The sequence below is a fragment of the Equus asinus genome, chromosome 2, assembly GCF_041296235.1.
Source record: "Equus asinus isolate D_3611 breed Donkey chromosome 2, EquAss-T2T_v2, whole genome shotgun sequence".
NCBI lineage: Eukaryota > Metazoa > Chordata > Mammalia > Perissodactyla > Equidae > Equus > Equus asinus.
This window is the reverse complement of record NC_091791.1, coordinates 169309198-169325413: the sequence shown is the minus strand read 5'-3', so window position 1 is coordinate 169325413 and position 16216 is coordinate 169309198. Positions and strand designations below refer to the sequence as shown.

General features: G+C 56.5%; 1 protein-coding gene across 2 annotated transcripts; it reads right to left on the bottom strand.

Annotated features, from left to right (window-relative positions):
* Positions 1-6010: 6010 nt before the first annotated feature.
* Positions 6011-15204, bottom strand: NFATC4 (nuclear factor of activated T cells 4). 2 transcript variants are annotated; one of them, XM_014868617.3, is made up of 10 exons: positions 14954-15204; positions 12761-13856; positions 11152-11314; positions 10371-10570; positions 9876-10048; positions 9250-9390; positions 8290-8345; positions 7889-8015; positions 7158-7739; positions 6011-6434 (listed from the first exon to the last, which is right to left on the bottom strand). In XM_014868617.3, exons 1-10 carry the CDS (start codon positions 15051-15053, stop codon positions 6367-6369), a joined length of 2706 nt encoding a protein of 901 aa, XP_014724103.1. In that variant the 5' UTR covers positions 15054-15204; the 3' UTR covers positions 6011-6366. The 2 variants fall into 2 exon arrangements, with proteins under 2 accessions (XP_014724103.1, XP_014724104.1); XM_014868618.3 differs by having other exon boundaries at positions 10371-10480; positions 14954-15191.
* Positions 15205-16216: the final 1012 nt, after the last annotated feature.

The window sequence follows — 16216 nt, the reverse complement described above, 5'->3', positions numbered from 1 at the left end:
CCACCGTAGCTTCCTGGATAGCTGGCACTGGGGAACCAGCTGCCGTGTCATGAGGACACTCAAGCAGCTTGTGGAGAGGCCCATGAAACGAAGATGTGAGACCTCCCACCAATAGCCAGATCAACCTGCCAGCCATGTAAAGGAGCCACCTAGAAAATGGATCCCCCAGTTCCAGCAAAGCCTTCAGATGACTTGCAGACCCATGAAAGACTCCAAGCCTAAACCGCTCAGCCACACCATTCCCAACTCTCTGGCACTCAGACACTGGGAGAGGTAACTTTTTTTTTTTTGAGGAAGATTAGCCCTGAGCTAACTACTGCCAGTCCTCCTCTTTTTTGCTGAGGAAGCCTGGCCCTGAGCTAACATCCTTGCCCATCTTCCTCTACTTTATATGTGGGATGCCTACCACAGCATGGCGTGCCAAGCGGTGCCATGTCCGCACCCGGGAACGGAACCAGTGAACCCCAGGCCACCGAAGCGGAACGTGCGAACTTAACCGCTGCGCCACCGGGCCGTCCCCGAGAGGTAACTTTTTATTGTTGTTTTAAGCCACTAAGTTTTGGGATAATACGTTACCCAGTAATAGATAACTAATATAGTATTGTCCTACAGAAAACAGCTTCATGGTTAAGTACATTTAGGAAACACTGAATTACACAGTTAAAGGGGTTTCTTTACTGGAAGAATCTTCAGAGCTTTTAATATACTAATGCCCTTTGACAGTTTATTCCTTTTTCATCTTAACTCCTTCCAGTTTGGAAATGTAGTTGTAAGTAAATCCACAATCTCCCAGCACCCCATCTAATACAACACTGAGGTTGTCCAAGACAGCAGGAGACAGAGATCTCCTGAGGAGTGAGGGAGCTGGCCTTCAAATTCCTGCTCTTCCCTGCTTCAAAAGTCCCCTTTCCCTTGGGAATCCCACACATCATGGCTGCGTCCACCAAGCTGGCATCAGAGGACACCGCTTTCCCCTGCATCGCTTGGGCCCAAACATGGGTACCTTTACTCAACTTTCCATAACACAACTGAGATCAGAACGATTGACAAAACTTTGCAAGAAATTCAGTGTAGTAAGTTGAATTGGGTCCCCAAAAGAGATACGGTCAAGTCCTCGTCTCCGGTACCCTTGAATGTGACCTTATTTGGAAATAGAGTCTTTGAAGATGTAATCAAGTTAGGGTGAGCCCTAAATGATGTCTTTTGACTGGTGTCTTTATAATGGAAATCTGGACAAAGAGACACAGAGGAGACACAGGGAGAATGCCATGTGAATTCTCTGTGGAGAATTCCTCTCCACAGAGGCAGAGACTGGAGTGACGCTTCTACAAGTAGAGGACCACCAAAGACTGCCAGCTACCATCAGAAACTAGGAGAGAAGACTGGAACAGATTCTCCCTGAGAGCCTCCGGAAGGAACCAACTCTGCCAACGACTTGATTTTCGACTTCCGGCCTCCTGAACTATAAGAGAACAAGTTTCTATTGTTTTAAGTCACCCAGTGTGTGGTGCTTCATTCAAAGACATCCAAAAAGGGCTAAAAGGAATTACTCAGGGGAACATAAAATGGAATGCCATGTAGTGATGGAGCCACCACCTTGCCCACCCTTGGTCCCTGGCTTCCTGCCCTGCCAGGATCCTGCCTCACTGTGCTAGAGGCCACTTGGAGACACTCAGGACTAACTAGATCCCTCAGAGTTGAGGCCCAAAAGAGAGAAGCGCAGAGAGATGCTCCTTCAACTCTACCCAAGGCCTGAATGACAAATCCACATTTCCTGGCCCTGATACTCTTCACCCAGGATAACTGACTGGGAATGTCCATTCCTTTCAGAGAATGTCTTGTTCGCCCCTACAGGGATACATCCAATAGATTCTCTCAAAACACAGTCATGCACCATTTCTACAAGAGATACACAAGCAGCAGGAGAAGACAGCTTCAGTGGCCTTTTGATAAGGTCCCAAAGCCCCCAGTACTTCCCCACAGTTACACGCTTTTCTGTAATCGAGTTCCATGGACAAAGGAACCGTGTTTGTCTCATGTGTTGTATTCTATCCCCAGTAGCTACCACAGAGGCTGGCACACAGTAGGAGCTCAATAAACATTTCCAGATGAGGCAGCTGGGGCCCAGTTAGGTCTGAAACATGCTAGAGATCACACAGACAGTTGATGGCTGAGCTAGGACTTCAGCTCAGCACTTTGTCTATTCCCTGACACCCCACCTTAGCTTGCCCTGTCTAGCTGAGCTCAGCAGTAGGTAGAGCCCAGACTTCTCTTTCCTGAACTACTGCAAAACCCTTCCTTCTGTTCTCCCTACCGCTCTCTCTCCATACAGCTTCTATATCTTAAATCTCTCTCTCGTATACACACACAACCACACACTCTGGGAGACCCTCTGACCGAATGAGTGAATGACTCCCTGTTGTCCACACTCTTTAGCATGCCCTGTTAAAGCATCCTGAGTCTGATTCCTTCCCACCTGTCTGGTCTTGACCTCATACGCTTTAACCCCCAGGCATGACCCCCTCTCTCATTGTCCATCTTGTTCACCCAGAAAACTCCCCCTCCTCCTTGAAGACCTAGCTCAGAATCACCCGCCTTTGTGAAATGTTCTTTGGCCCTCCCCCTTGCACTCGGTTCCCACTGTTTCTATAGCAACATATCACTTCTGCCTCTCAGACAGCTCAGATGGAACCATCTCACCCTCATCTCCAGGCAGGCAGTTCTCCTCCACTAGTGACTGACTGTCCACGCCCCCAGGGCGAGGCCCAAGTGTGATATCCACATCCCTCGTGCGTAGCACAGGGCTTGGCACAGAGCAGGGGCCCTGGAGGACTTTGTGGGGAGTGGCTAAGTGAGTAATCAGACACGGAGGCCACTAAAACCAGCTCACAAAAGGGCAGCCAAACCCTTAGGCACGTCCCACATCTGGAACTTCCAGAAAGTGCACAGGATGCTGCTTCTGGTCAGCCTTCTTCACAACTTAGAAAGTCAGGTGGCAGGTTCCAGCGCATCACAAAACTCGCTCCAAGCAGCGCCCAAAACCCAGCTGGAACTCAGTGTGCCCTCCCCAGAGTTCCAGCCAGAGGAGGAGACTGGGTAAGTTCTGGGGGCAGCTGCTCCTGCACTAGAATTCCAGGCTCTCCCTGAAACCATCCTCAGATTATCTAAGGAGCAAGGCAGAGCCAGGCGAGGGGAGAAAAGAGTTGCATGTCAGGAAGGTGTGTGCCCTTACTCCTCCAAGTACACTTTTCCAGGTGACCCTCCACCCAGGGCAGCCCAGACAAGATGAGTGAGAAGGGGGCAGGGAGCTATTTTAGAGTCTTGAGGGGGACGGAGTGACACCTAATTGTCAAATGACTCTAGTTCTCAAACTTTCCCCGTGCTGAAGAATCACCTAGTGTACTCATCAAAGTGCAGATACCTGGGCCCTGCCCCCAGAGAATACAATTGAGGAGGTTGAGGTTGCCTAGGAATCTACATTACAACCCAAAACAAAAAACAACAAAAAAACCCCAATGATTCAAATGCAAGTAATCCTCAGACCACACTTTGAGAAACCCTGGCCAAGAAAGTCTTTTCTGGCACCAGCTGAGGATCCAGCCTCCTTCTCTTCTCTCCCAACTCCAGCCTCAGGGAGCTGGATGTCTGTAGGGATCCTGGGAAGAGACAATGACCCTGGGAGGGCAACCCGCATCGAGATTTCAATGGGAAGAGGGGACAGGCCTGGAAAGTGTGGGCCTAGAGGGCAGGACCAGGCCCTGGCAGAGCTGTCACAGGAAGGCAGATGTCAGCTGAACTCGAGGAAGAACTTTACGGCAAATTTATTGTATCACTCCCAGCTTGAGGTCTACCGTTTAGCAGGAAAGCTTGCATCATCCTTGGATAACTCTAGATTCCCCAGCATGGCTACGAGGCCCCTCAGAATCCAGCCCCTGCTTCCCTCCCCAATCCCTCCTCATAGCCCCCCACCTCTACTTCCCAGAACTTCACCTGTCCTCCACCCCCACCACACAGAACCTCTCACGGTCCCCTAAGTGTGCCAAGCCCTTCATCCGTCTGCCAGCCTCATTCGCCTCTCTCCCCCAGGACTTGGCCCATCTGGTGGCTCCGCGTGGCCTGCCCACCCCCTGCTCAGCCTGCTCAATTCCATCATGCCTCAGGTCTCAGTCTAGCAGTCACCCTTTAGAGCCCCGTCTAACTCCACAGCTGGATAGAGTGCCCAGCTCTCTGCTCCTTCTGTACCCCATATTAAAATGGCTCACTGACCCCCGACCCAGACCTGATGTAGAAATATTTACTGAGTTGAATTGTTGAATTATAATGAGCCGGGTACTTACTGTTGCCCTGGGAGGTTAAGAGGCCCTCCAGGGCCCGTGGGCTGGCACTTAGTAGCTGCTCAATAAATGTCTGGCAGTGCGTGAATAGCAGTGCCCTGGCAGAAAATGAAACTGGCTGCCTTGGGAGGCAGCGACCTGCCCTGATCAGAGAGCTGGGGGGGAGCTGGATGCTGGATCTGACACCCGTGCCCCAGGACCACTCCTGACAGGGAGGTTACAGGGTGATGGCTGCCTCCTGCTGGAGAGTATCTCTGAACAGTAGCCAAGGCCCAGCGAGCTGATCAGTTGATGTCAGTTTGGTTCACAACAGTTTTTGTTCAGGAAGATAAAGGCAATTCATTGCTAAGCACCAATGGATTAGACCAGACCAGGGTCATCTGCTTCTCTTGTTCTCTAGTCCAGAGTCCCCCTAAAAACATGGGCACTTCCAGACCTGTCTACACATGGAAGCCTCACAGCCTTGAGGTGAGGCAAGACTCCCCAGGACTAACTCCCCGAACACATTTTAGGCATAGCCCCCTGCAGCCGGGCCTGGCCAGCTCAGGCTAGTGGTACACAGTGCCTACTGTGTGCCAGGCTCCAGCGAGCGGGGCAGTCAAGGTCTGACTTTCCCCAGTCCACTGGGGGCTTGGCCCTATAGGCCAAGAGCAGGGACAGGGGCCAGCCCCATGGCTGAGTGGTTAAGTTCACATGCTCTGCTTCAGTGGCCCAGAGTTTTGCCAGTTCGGATCCCGGGCATGGATGTGGCACTGCTCATCAGGCCATGCTGAGGGGGCGTCCCACATAGCACAACCAGAGGCACTCACAACTATGTACAGGGGGGCTTTGGGGAGAAGAAGAAAGAAACAAAAAAGATTGGCAACAGATGTTAGCTCAGCTGCCATCTTTAAAAAAAAAAAAAGAGCAGGGACAAAGCAGGTTTCCAGCCTGTCCGTGGTGATGGGTGGGTATAACTGCAGGATAGGCCAGGAGTTCATACAGTGCCCTGCGCCCTAGGGCAAGTGGCAGTCAGAGCTACTGGGAAGGACGCTTGGCTTCCTACAGTCTATCTCTGAAGCACAGATCTTTCTAGAATTTCTTCTCGGTCCCTAAGGGTAGGAAAATTGAGAGTGTAGATGGACCCATGCCAGCCCTCTCTCACTCCCAGCCCTACTCCAGGGAAGTAAGCTTCAGGGGCCTGTGTCCCGTGGGCCAGGGTGTCTGAGGGTGGGCTGGGGGCAGGAGCCCAGGAGTATGGCATTCAACCTGCTACTGATTAGCTGTGAGACCTTGGGCAAGCCCCTTTCCCTCTCCGAGTCTCAGATTCCTCCTTCATAAATGAGGGACAGGGACTAGACTGGTGTTTCCTGACCTTGGCTATGAATCAGAATCATCTGGGTTGTGTCAGGAGAAAGGAACTTAATACAGATTCCCGGGCCCCATCCCAACACTCCTAAAGAAATCCGAATCCCAGGGAAGAGAGGCCTACTCAAGCCCTGGTCCCCCACCTCGCCCCAGCCAGGGAGCCTCTGGGGCCCCTTCAAACCCTCCCTAGGCCCCCTGCACCAAGAAACTCTTTGGGACTCAATGATCCCAGCCACATCCCATCTCTTTCCCACCTCTAAGCCTCCTCAGGCCAGGGCTAGACTCAGCTGCCCCACCTCTCTCTCTCCAAAGAGTGCTGGAGCCTGGAGCACTAGTCAGTGAGCAGTTTATTACCCATCAACCTGTCCCCAGCCTCCCGGCACTGCGGCCTGTCCACAGTCTAGACACAGACTCAGCTCATCAGTCCTCGCACCCTGCCTCAGTCTCCACCCCACCCCGGTCCTCCACGCTTTCCCTCCCCGTGCCCTCCATGGCAGCACCAGGCCCGGGGGCCACACCTCAGCGAGGGGAGGGGAGGGGGGGCAGAGGAGAGGAGGCAAAAGCTGGGGAAAGAGGAACCAGATTGGCCCCGAGCTTCTGGAACCACCGCCCAGGATGAAGGGCAGGTGGGCAGGGCTGGGAGGCTGGGGTGGGCTGGGGTTGGCTGGGGTTGGCAGCCGACGGCTCAGGCAGGAGGCTCTTCTCCAGGAGGCGCTGGGAAGCCACTCAGGTCTCGGCCAATGATCTCACTCACTGTAAAGGAGGGGCAGTTGAGAGGTTGGGCTAGAAGCGGGTCCCCTCCTTCTCCAGAGCCCCCCCAAGCCATGCCAGGCAGGCCTCAGTCTAAGATGCCTCTAGTTTTCTCCTCCACTGACTTCTCTTCCACTGGGTCTCAATTTCCCCAATGTGTCTTGACATCTGCTCCCAAGCAAATCTTGCTCAACTCCATCCACGTGGGCTCCCAGGCCCCCATCCCAGCCCTTTCCTGCTGGTTTGGCCTGCAATCTTGGGGCCAGAGGCTGGTGCAGCCAGTGGGAGGAAGGAGAGGCAAAGTAGGAAGGTTCCTCATCAGCAATCCTGCCCACAGCCGCCATGTTTAGGGGGAAGCCCAGGCAAGGGGAAACAAGCTTGACTGGGACCTCAGCGAGCCAATGCCCCTTTCTGAAATTCAGTGCCTGAGTCGGCAAATTGAGAGAGCTGACTCAATGATCTTGAAAGTAATTCTAGCCTGAGATTTTGTGATCTGGGGCAGAGGCAGGAGAGGGGCTGGGGCAGGTCCTCCACGCATCCTTCTGAATTAAGTGAACTGGGTTCAGGTGGCCACACGCACCAAGCACTTGCCTCCTGAGACCCTCTAACGGGCCCTGGGGGACCAAGGATGCTCAATCTCTGGCAAGCCAAGCTCCAGCCCTCAGCAAACATGCAGAGCAATCTCTTGCACACACTCACACTCACAGCCCCTGGTCCCACACCCACCTTCCTCCAGCGTGATACCCTGGATAGGGACTCCATCTCGGAAGCTGCTGCTGTAGCCACCCCTGGATTTCTCCTGCTCCGGAGCCCCCTCCCCAGGGCCATAGCTTGGCCCTACCTCACTGTACCCCTCAGCAGGTGGGGGATGAACACCACTCTGGGGAGGGAAGGGGCCTTCATTTGGTGGGGATGAAGGCAGTGGAGGCCGAAAGGTGGCTGGTGGAGAGAATGGCAGCCCCAGGGGAAAAGGGGAGCCCCGTCCTCCATAGGGGTCGCTAGGGAAAGGCCGGGGAAGGAAGGAGACTGGAGGTGGGCGGGTACAACCTGTGGTACCCCCAGTCTCAGGGAATATCCGCAGGCCAGGTCTGTAGGATGGCGGGGGCCCCGTCTGGGGGTATAGAGGGGGCGTGCCATAGCTGAAGCCTTCTGACAGGTAAGGAGTTTCATAAGCAGGGTCTTCATGGGGATAGGAGGGGTAGGGGGGCCTGGGTGGTGAGAAGTCCATGTCAGTGCCAAAGGGGGGTCCCGATGCTGAAGGGAAACCCCGGAGAGATGAGTCTGGCAGGGGCTCCTCCTTGAAGATCACTGGGAAGCAGAACACGTAGTGAGAGGTCTGGCAGTCCCCCCACTGCCACCCTCCAACCACCTTCCCATCCCCAGCTTTCAGCCATCTCTCCGCCCTGCCTCAGCTCCCCATATCCCCATACCCCACCACGCACTGTCCCAGAGCGCACCAGGCAGGAACTTGAAACTCTGGGTAGGGCTGCGCTTCCTCCGCCCATTGGAGACATAAAAGTAGACCTGGACCGGCCGGGACACCCGCTTGTTGCTGTACTCGGGGACGGTCAGGGTCAGCGTCACCTGGGGAAGAGCAGAGGATGAGGCAGGGGGCCCTCGGGGATCTAGTCTCAGCCCAGTCCTTCCAAAGACCCAAACTCCACCTCCTGTTTTTTTCCCATTTGCTAAGGAGCAAAGTCCATTCCCCAGAGCTGAGCCTGCCTCCAGAGCAGCCGGACTGCCTCCTCCAGAGAGGAAGTGGCTTCTGGAGTCCACTCCCATGGGCAAGGGACCCAGCTGAGAAGTACCTGATGTCTCCCACCCCCGCCCCCAGCGGGTACCCTAGTGACACTGGTACCTCATTGCTCTGCAACCGGTTCACTGTGGCCTCCTCCTCCCACTGCAGCTTTCCATCTGTGCAGGAGGAACAGAGAGCTCCAGGCCAACCCCAAGGCCCCTGCCCCCTGCCCAGTCCCCTGCCATTTCCCCTCCTGCTAGAGCCAAGGCTGGATTCAGAAGGCCCTACAAGGCCAGGCTCAAAGAGGAGCCCTCTGCGTGTTTATTCAATCCAGTAGAAGAGGCGGGGTTTAAAACTGTCCCCAACATACAGAGCAGCAAACTGAGACCAAGAGAACCAGGGACCAGCGGGAGTTAGTGACAGGAGCAACTCTTGAACCCTCCCACCCAACTCCAAGTGTCCCCTCCCATGAAACTGCTGAGAGGAAGGTCAAGGGTAGGAAAGGGTCCTAGCTTGAAGGAAGGCAATGAGACCCCAAGACTCAGGGCACCTCTGAATCTGCTCTGACATGGTCCCAGGGTCCTGGATTTGAATATAAGGGCTTTTGCTGGGGTTGAGGAGGGCAAAGGCCTCAGATTGGTGGGTGCACCTGGACCCCGCAGTCTTCCCTCTCCATCCCTGCAGCTCCATCTGGGGGCACCTCACAGGCTCTTGGAATCATAGCTGTGCCACCAGGCCCATAACTCAGGAGGGGCTCAGGGTGGGGCTATGGGGGTGTAAGTCACCTCTTCCTTTATCATATACCCTCTCCACATGGAGGCGAGTTATCTTAAAGCTGACTCTCTTTAATAAATAGAACGTGCATTTCCTACATTTGCTCACTATCCTGAGCATTCTGGACTGCTGTCCTACGTGTAGGAAGCAGACAGTGCAACAGGAAGGGCAGTCTGTCTGTCCCATTTTACACATAAGAAAACTAAGGCTCAACCAGCTAGTTTAGTGACAGTGCCAGAAACCTTTCGCCTGCCCATTCCGAGCCCTTCCTGCCTGCCCTGCCCTCCCCTCCCAGTGGGTACTCACCAGGGCCCCTCTCAATGAATACCACCTTAGAGTCCGGCAGGAAGTTGGAGCCTGTTAGCACTAGTTCCTCTCCTCCTCTCACGGAGCAGGCACTGGGGCTGTAGGCCTCCACCTGGGGCAGCTCCTGGGCTGAGCGCTGGGCTGCAAGGCAGGGCAGGAAAGGTCTAGCTGGGCCGGGTATGGAGAGGACAGCCTCCTGTGCCCGCTCCTCCTCCGGCAGGAACAATGGCCATAGGGCCCTGGAGGAGTCCTCCTTAGTAGCAGACACACAAGTAAACCAACAGTCTCTCTGGGGTCACACAGACCACGTAAGGAGCCACTCCTGGGCAGAGAGAGAGGTGAACAGGGTAGGCCAGAGAGCTACCTAAACAAGTGAACGGGGCCACCCAGGGACAGATGGAGGACAGGACCGCTCTGGTTCAGCCCGGAGACAGAGACTGTGGCAGGGGCAAATTAAAATACCGCTCCCACCCTGTCCATGATAGAAATGAGGTCTGAGTCCTTTACAGGGTTACCCAGGACAGACAGGGCACAGGACACCATGCAGAGGATGTGGCTAGACAGACAGACACACAGACAAGAGGGTCACAAGAGACAAAGAGATGGCACAGGGCGCGTTTGCTCACAGCACTCGATAGGCACAGATGCTGTCTGCACCGAGACGACCTTCCCGCTGCCCTGGGGCACGTGTACCCGGAATACCAGCCGCACACGTGTGTTCTTGCGCCCGATGTCCGTCTCACCCTTCCGCAGCTCAATGTCGGAATTCCGAAGCTTCAGGATTCCAGCACAGTCGATGCTGAAGGCAAAGAATAGATGGCAAGCCCTCCTAGTTGAAGCCAGAATGGGTGATGCTCCCCAAGAGGGAAGCCCCCACCCTCCATCCAAAGCCCTGAATGACCTTCCCTGGGGGCCTAGGGGGACTCTTTGAACATAGAGATGGGCTCTCCAGAATGCTCCCAGCCCCAAAAGTCCTCTAGATGGTGAGAAGGCCTGAAATCATCTTCTAGGGAAGACGTCTAGCTTTTTTGGGAAAAGGAAGAAGTGGGCCTAGCTTAGGCCCCGTGGAAAAGACTGGTCCTAAAGCCTGAAGACTGAGGAGAAGCGGAGGGGGGACCTACTTGGCTGCCATGTTGTTCTCAGGAAGCAGGGTCATCTCCAACACCTTGGTACCACTGACTACAGCTTCATAGCTGGCTGTGGCCACCATCTTGCCCGTGATACGGTGCACCTGATAGAAAGCATGAGGCCGCAGGTTCCTCTCATCTGCAGTGCCAATGAACATCTGTAGGGTCAGTGGCTTCTCACTGTAGCCTAGGAGCTGGCAGAGGGAGATAGAGGCCACCCAGTAAAATCCCCACTGTCTCATCCTTCATCCATCCCTGGGTTTTGAGTCCACCAGAAGATGAGGATGGTGAAAGATAAAGGATATCCTGGAAGGGATTCCCAAGGGAAATTGGGCACCAGTTGTAGAGAAAACGTGGCCTGGAGTTTACAGTGTTATTCTTGGAATAAGGCCTAAACCGGGCTGGGGAAAGGGGAAAATCTTCTAGGAGAGACTGGCCCAACTCAACAGAGAGACAACCTAACTCCCAGTGAACTTTGGCCTCAGCCTAACCCCTCCCCCACATCTGGCAGGCCATCATTTTCCAGAGTAGACAGGAGGCTCGTGTCCCATGGGATGAAGGGGTGGAGGGACAGAGGAGTAGAAAGTATATCCGGGTCCTTGAAGTGCACCCTTCCTCCCCCAACTTCAGCCCCTCCCCCAGGCTGCCTGCAGGATCATGGCTGAGAGGGAGTGTGGGAAAGGGCAGTGCCATGGGTCTGTACAGCTGGAGCCCATCTGCAGGGATCTGGGACTGGAGAGGAGAAAGGCTATCAGGCTGGGCCTCTGCCACTTACCTTGACTACGGGGTGACCACCAGGGGCAGCTTTGACAGCTCCTCGGCTGCCCTCTGTCTCATAGTGGGCCCTGTGGTGGGCTCTAGGCTGCACCTCGATCCTCAGCTCCAGCTGCTCATACTGGCTTGGCAGAGGCCAGTCAAGGGGGGGTAGGGCAGAGGTCCTGGATAGGAGAGAAGAGCAACGGTCACCTGCAGCCTCAGACCCTAGTCAGGGCAGCGCTGGGTCCCAGCTAGCTGGGATACGAGGGAGGAGGGGGAGTGAGTGTGGGAGAAAGGAAATCACAGCAGAAATAAAGAAGTCCAAAAGCCCAGAAGCAAGGGGAGATAGGGGAAGGCCCCTCAGAGCCCCCTGAGAGTGTGAAAGATGGCACCAGGCCTGAGACTCCCTTCTCCAGCTGTGAGCACAGGGTCTGAGGTGGCAAGGGTTCACCTGAATACAGAGGAACCCTAAACCCATCCTCATCCCCAGACCTAGATGGGACAGCATCAAGTAAAGAAGCACCACTACAGAACAGAAAAGGACCGTGAGATTAACCCCTTTGTTTTTCAAATAAAGAAACTGTGGCCCAGAGGGTAGAAGTAGTGGGCCAAGCGAGCCAGCTACTGACAAAGCCAGGACTGAGCACATCCGATTCCCAGGCCAGGTCTCTTTCCACTAGTTGGGGCTGAACAAGGTTGGTTCCAGGGAGCTGAGGGTTACAGATGTGCAACTTTCCTGTATGGAGCTTCCAGGTGCCCTAGGCTCGGGGAGGTCAACCGATAATCGCCCCCAGGTGATATTTGGCAATGTCTAGAGACGTTTTTGGTTGTCGCACCTCGGGGAGGGGATGCTAGTAGCATCTAGCGGGTAGAGGTCAGCGAAGCTGCTAAACCATCCTACAATGCTCGGCACAGCCCCACACAACAAAAGTTATCCTGCTGGAAATATCAATAGTGCTGACAGAGAAACCTGCCCTCCAGGACCCCAGGGGAAATGCGTTAAGGCTTCTTTCTCCAGGAAACTTTTCTGGATAGAACTGGCTTTCTCTGACATCCCAGGGTTTAAGGATTATTGAAATGGGCAGTGTTCTTTGAGGGTGAAAGGGGTAGAAGAGCTGAGAGAACTGCTTGTTTTTAATAAGAATTCTTTGACTTGCAAATATATGCTATCTTATTCAAATGAGCAGCTATACTTCTAAACCACAAGTCAGGCTCTAGAAATTAAGAGTTAGAGAAGGATTTCCTGCTACCCAGTGTAGGGCTGAAATCTAGCCCATGGTCCAGGCCCAGCCAGTGCCAGCCAGAACTGAGGGTGGGGGACACCCTAGAGAAACTCCTCCTTTACCTAAGTGGTCCTCCTGGGGGGGGGGGGCGCCTTTTTCTAATTGGTCCACAGGGAGGGATTGTCCTTTTTCAAATCCTCTGACCATAAGGGATTTTTTTTTTTTTTTGCTCTTTTTTTATTCTCCCTAAGACTGGGTAGATGGCAGCAGCCAAGCTGGTTGCAGATCCTCTTTTGAAATGCCAAGGGCACAGAACTAGGACCTTTCTTCAAACCCAGCCCTTGACCCTTCTGCTCCTTCAGTGGGATGGCTGGAGACAGCGGTGGTGGCAGGCACAACCCTCACCTGAAGATGGGGCTGTGTCCTCCAATCCGGGCCTTTGACCAAGCCAGTGGGGAGGGCACTGCCAGGTAGTCCATGCCAGCCACCTCCTTCCGAGGACCCCCCGGGGGAGCTGCAGCCTCCTCTGCTCCAGAAGGCAGCTTTCCATTGCATGGGGCAGGCTCCTCAGACCGAGGCAGGGCCACTGCCTGCTCGCTGGAAGTCCTCCGGGTCTTCTGTGGGATGCTCTCGGCAGGTGGGGCCCCCACGTAGTCAAAGGGGCCAGGGGAGCCAGGGTCCCGGGCCAGAGGCAATGGGGGTGGCGGAGGTGGCTCAGGCCCCTCCTCCCCTAGACTGCCTCGGCGGGACAGAGCTGGGGAGGCCGAAGATGGGGTTCCCGAGCTGGAATAGCGCCGCTTGCCACATGGAGAGGCAGGCCGTGGGGAGGCCGGGGTGGGCCCAGGAGCGCTGAGGAGTAGCCAGCTATCCTCCGGCCCCCGGCCTCCGGGGCTTGGACCATACAGGTTCCAGGGGTCATCCGGGGTCCACGGCCTAGGAGAGGCCCGGGGGGAGGGCAGTGGGGAGCCCAGGCCAAAGCGCGAGGCCGCCTCATTGAGCTCAGACTCCACTTCGTCGCAGGCCGCATACAGGGCTGCCTCATCGGAGGCATCTGAGAAGAAGCTCCACGAGGACAGGCTGCTGCTGCCAGGGCTTGGGCTGAAGAAGGGGCCCCCGCCCTGGCCCCCTGCCTCTCGGTAGCCTCCAAAGCCTTCTGGTGGGGGGTAATCCCTGGGGGAGCCATCCACCCAGGCATCTGGGTTGTCCTCCAGTGTGGCAGGTGGTTCAGGCGTGGGAGAGATAGAGGTGATGCGGATGCTGGGGCACTCAAGAACACGGCCTCCCCCAGCACCCCCGGAACCGCCTCCCAGCCCCCCCAGCCTCACTGACCGGGCTGGCTGGCTCTCCCAAGTGCCAGGTGAGGGGGCCGGGCGGGGTGGTGGTGAGTGCATGCCAGGCCGAGGGGGTGGAGGCCGGGGAATGCCAATAGGGGCAGCGCCATAGGGAGGGGGCTCCCCCAGGGCCAGACGGCAGCATGGCGGGGCATCCTCCGAGTCCAGTTCTGTCAAAATGGGAAGGGAGGGCGAGGAGAGAGGGATGCCACAGGAGATGAGGAGAGAGAGAAGCAGGTGAGATTAGATTCCTTGAGTGGCCAGCCCCAGCAAGTCCTGTTCTGCTACCCTCTCCTCAGCAAGGAGGGCTCTCTGAGGAGCACTTCAGAGCCACAGACACAAAAGCAAAGTTGGACCTCTGGGAAGGTGAAGGGAGATAGATCCAGGCGTGCCAGGCCCTTTCTCACTTGGAAACCCTCACACTCTGAGCCCCCAGCCCTGGAACCTGGGGTACCCGATGGGGCGGGTCTTAAGGTGAGGGAGGCGGGTCGAGAGGGACTGGAGCTGAGCCTGGAGGCGGGTTTAGGGAGGCGCTCGGCTGGGCTGGGGGCGACTCACACATGAACCCAATTAGCAGCGGTTCCCAAACCCCCAAACGGCGCTGGCAGGAGCCCCAGTTGCCATCGCAACGGTGGCCAGGGGAAGGGGGGCGCCAGGGCTGTGGTGACGAGGGGAGGTAGCTCCTCCCTCGCTCCCCCCAATCTGGGGGGTGGTGTAGCCAAGCGGGTGCTGCGTGCCGGGCCCGGCCCTGGGGAGGGGGGCGCGGGCAGTGCCGATTCCGTGCGAGCGCCGGCCGCCGCCCCCGGTTCAATCCCCGCCATCTGCCTCTCATTGCGGCCAGACAGGGGAGAGGGAGGGGGAGGGGAGGGGCCCGAGAGGGCCCCCCGCCCTGGCGTCCGGTCTGGAGGCCGGGGCTCGGTCCGCAAGGGGCAAGCTCCGGAGCCGAACTTCCCCATCCCCTGGCGGCGCCCCGAGCTCTCGGGACCGCTTGTTCCCCGCCCGCCCCCCATCCCAGTGACAGTCGGCCCAGCCGGGAGGCGGCGCGCAGCCAGCGGCACCCCCACCCCCACCCCAGTCAGCACCTAAAAAGGAGAAAGTGGTGCCCGGCCCCCAGCCTCACCTCTGCAGACCCTCGAGTCCCACGACTCCTCTCAACCTCTGACCCACTCATCCCCCACCCCAGGCCGCTGCCCTAAAATCCCTAGACTCAGGATCCCCGGACCCTTCCCTCACTGACCCCAAGACCCCTTCCCAGCCCCGCACTAACCTTCCCCCGATCCCCCCGCGCCCAGCGGGGGGGCCTCCTTTTCCTCCCCGAACACCAGCTTAAATTCCAGCTCCTCATCCTCGCAGCTTGCTGCCCCCATGGGTCCGGCCAGAGCCCCTAGGTCCCGGTCTGGGTGGGAGGGGGGAGCTCAGGAGGCTGCGGCTCTTCACCCGGGGCTCCCTCCCTCCCCTTCTTGAGACGCCCCCTCCTCTGCCGCTGCCGCCTCCCTCCGGACGCCCCCTCGTTATTATAAAAACTTTTCCAAACTTTTTTCCCTAAACTTCTTCAAAGCGCTCCCCCCCCCCCAGCCTGTCCCTGATTGGCTGCCCGGGATGCTTCAGCCCCTCCTCCAGGGATGAGATGGGAAAACCACGCGCCCCTCGTCCTCCCTCACCCTCCCTCCCCTGTCGTCTCTCCAGTACCTCCCCCTCAAAAAGAAAAGAACAAAACTGAATTGGAAAACGGTCCCTCCAGTGTGGTACGACCGGAATGATGCCTATTGGCCCGCAGTTGTGACAATCATTTCCCGCAGGGAGCACCACCACTACCACCCCCAACTTAGTCTAAGTTCAGGGGCTCCGGGTCCGAGTGCCTTAAAGGGGCCACATCCTGAGCCCACAGTGTAGAGAGCCCACCGAATACCCTTTCTTAAGTTCTGAAGAGTTGTGCAGCCAGCAACTAGCAAGGAAAGGACCAATCCTCCCTCTTCCCTCCAAGCCTGAAGCCAAGGATGCGGAGCGGCTTCAGGCCGCTCTAAAGAGAGAAAGGCCATTCCTTCCAAGTCCCTCGCCTGAGGCCGTCCTGACTGGGCCCTCTGGAAGCCTTCCTGCAGAATCAGCCCCTCCGCCAGCCGTCTCTCCCCATCCTCCAAGGGGGAAGAACATTTATCCGTCTTAGGGAACGAGTCAGATGTCCACGGCCTCCGGTGGGCTATGATCCGGGCCAGGCTTTACCGCTGCCCTTGTCCCAGCCTCCCAGAGGGGCCGTTAATTAGCCTCCACGGGAAGTCGGCTCCCTCCTCCCTAGATCTGTAGTCTGGAATGAATCCCCTATCCGATGGCATCCCGCTCCGGCTTTCCTGAAAATCCTGGCCAGGTTTACTAGGGGCCCGGAACCCTTCGACCCGGTGGGCCCCAGGGTTGGATACCTGTCACCTGGGCGGGAGGATAAAGGAAGACTCGGACTGGAGTTTCTAGGAAGGGCAGGCATGGAGGGGCCCTCGTGTAAGAGAGGACGTTAGATCCGAGATTGGTGACTCGTACC

Coding starts and splice junctions, on each gene's coding strand:
- NFATC4 (XM_014868617.3), bottom strand. CDS start 15,053: ATGGGGGCAGCAAGCTGCGAGGATGAGGAGCTGGAATTTAAGCTGGTG. Junction 13,857..14,953: donor CGCGGGGGGATCGGGGGAAG/GTTAGTGCGGGG, acceptor CCATTTTGACAG/AACTGGACTCGGAGGATGCC. Junction 7,740..7,888: donor GAGTTTCAAGTTCCTGCCTG/GTGCGCTCTGGG, acceptor TCTGCTTCCCAG/TGATCTTCAAGGAGGAGCCC.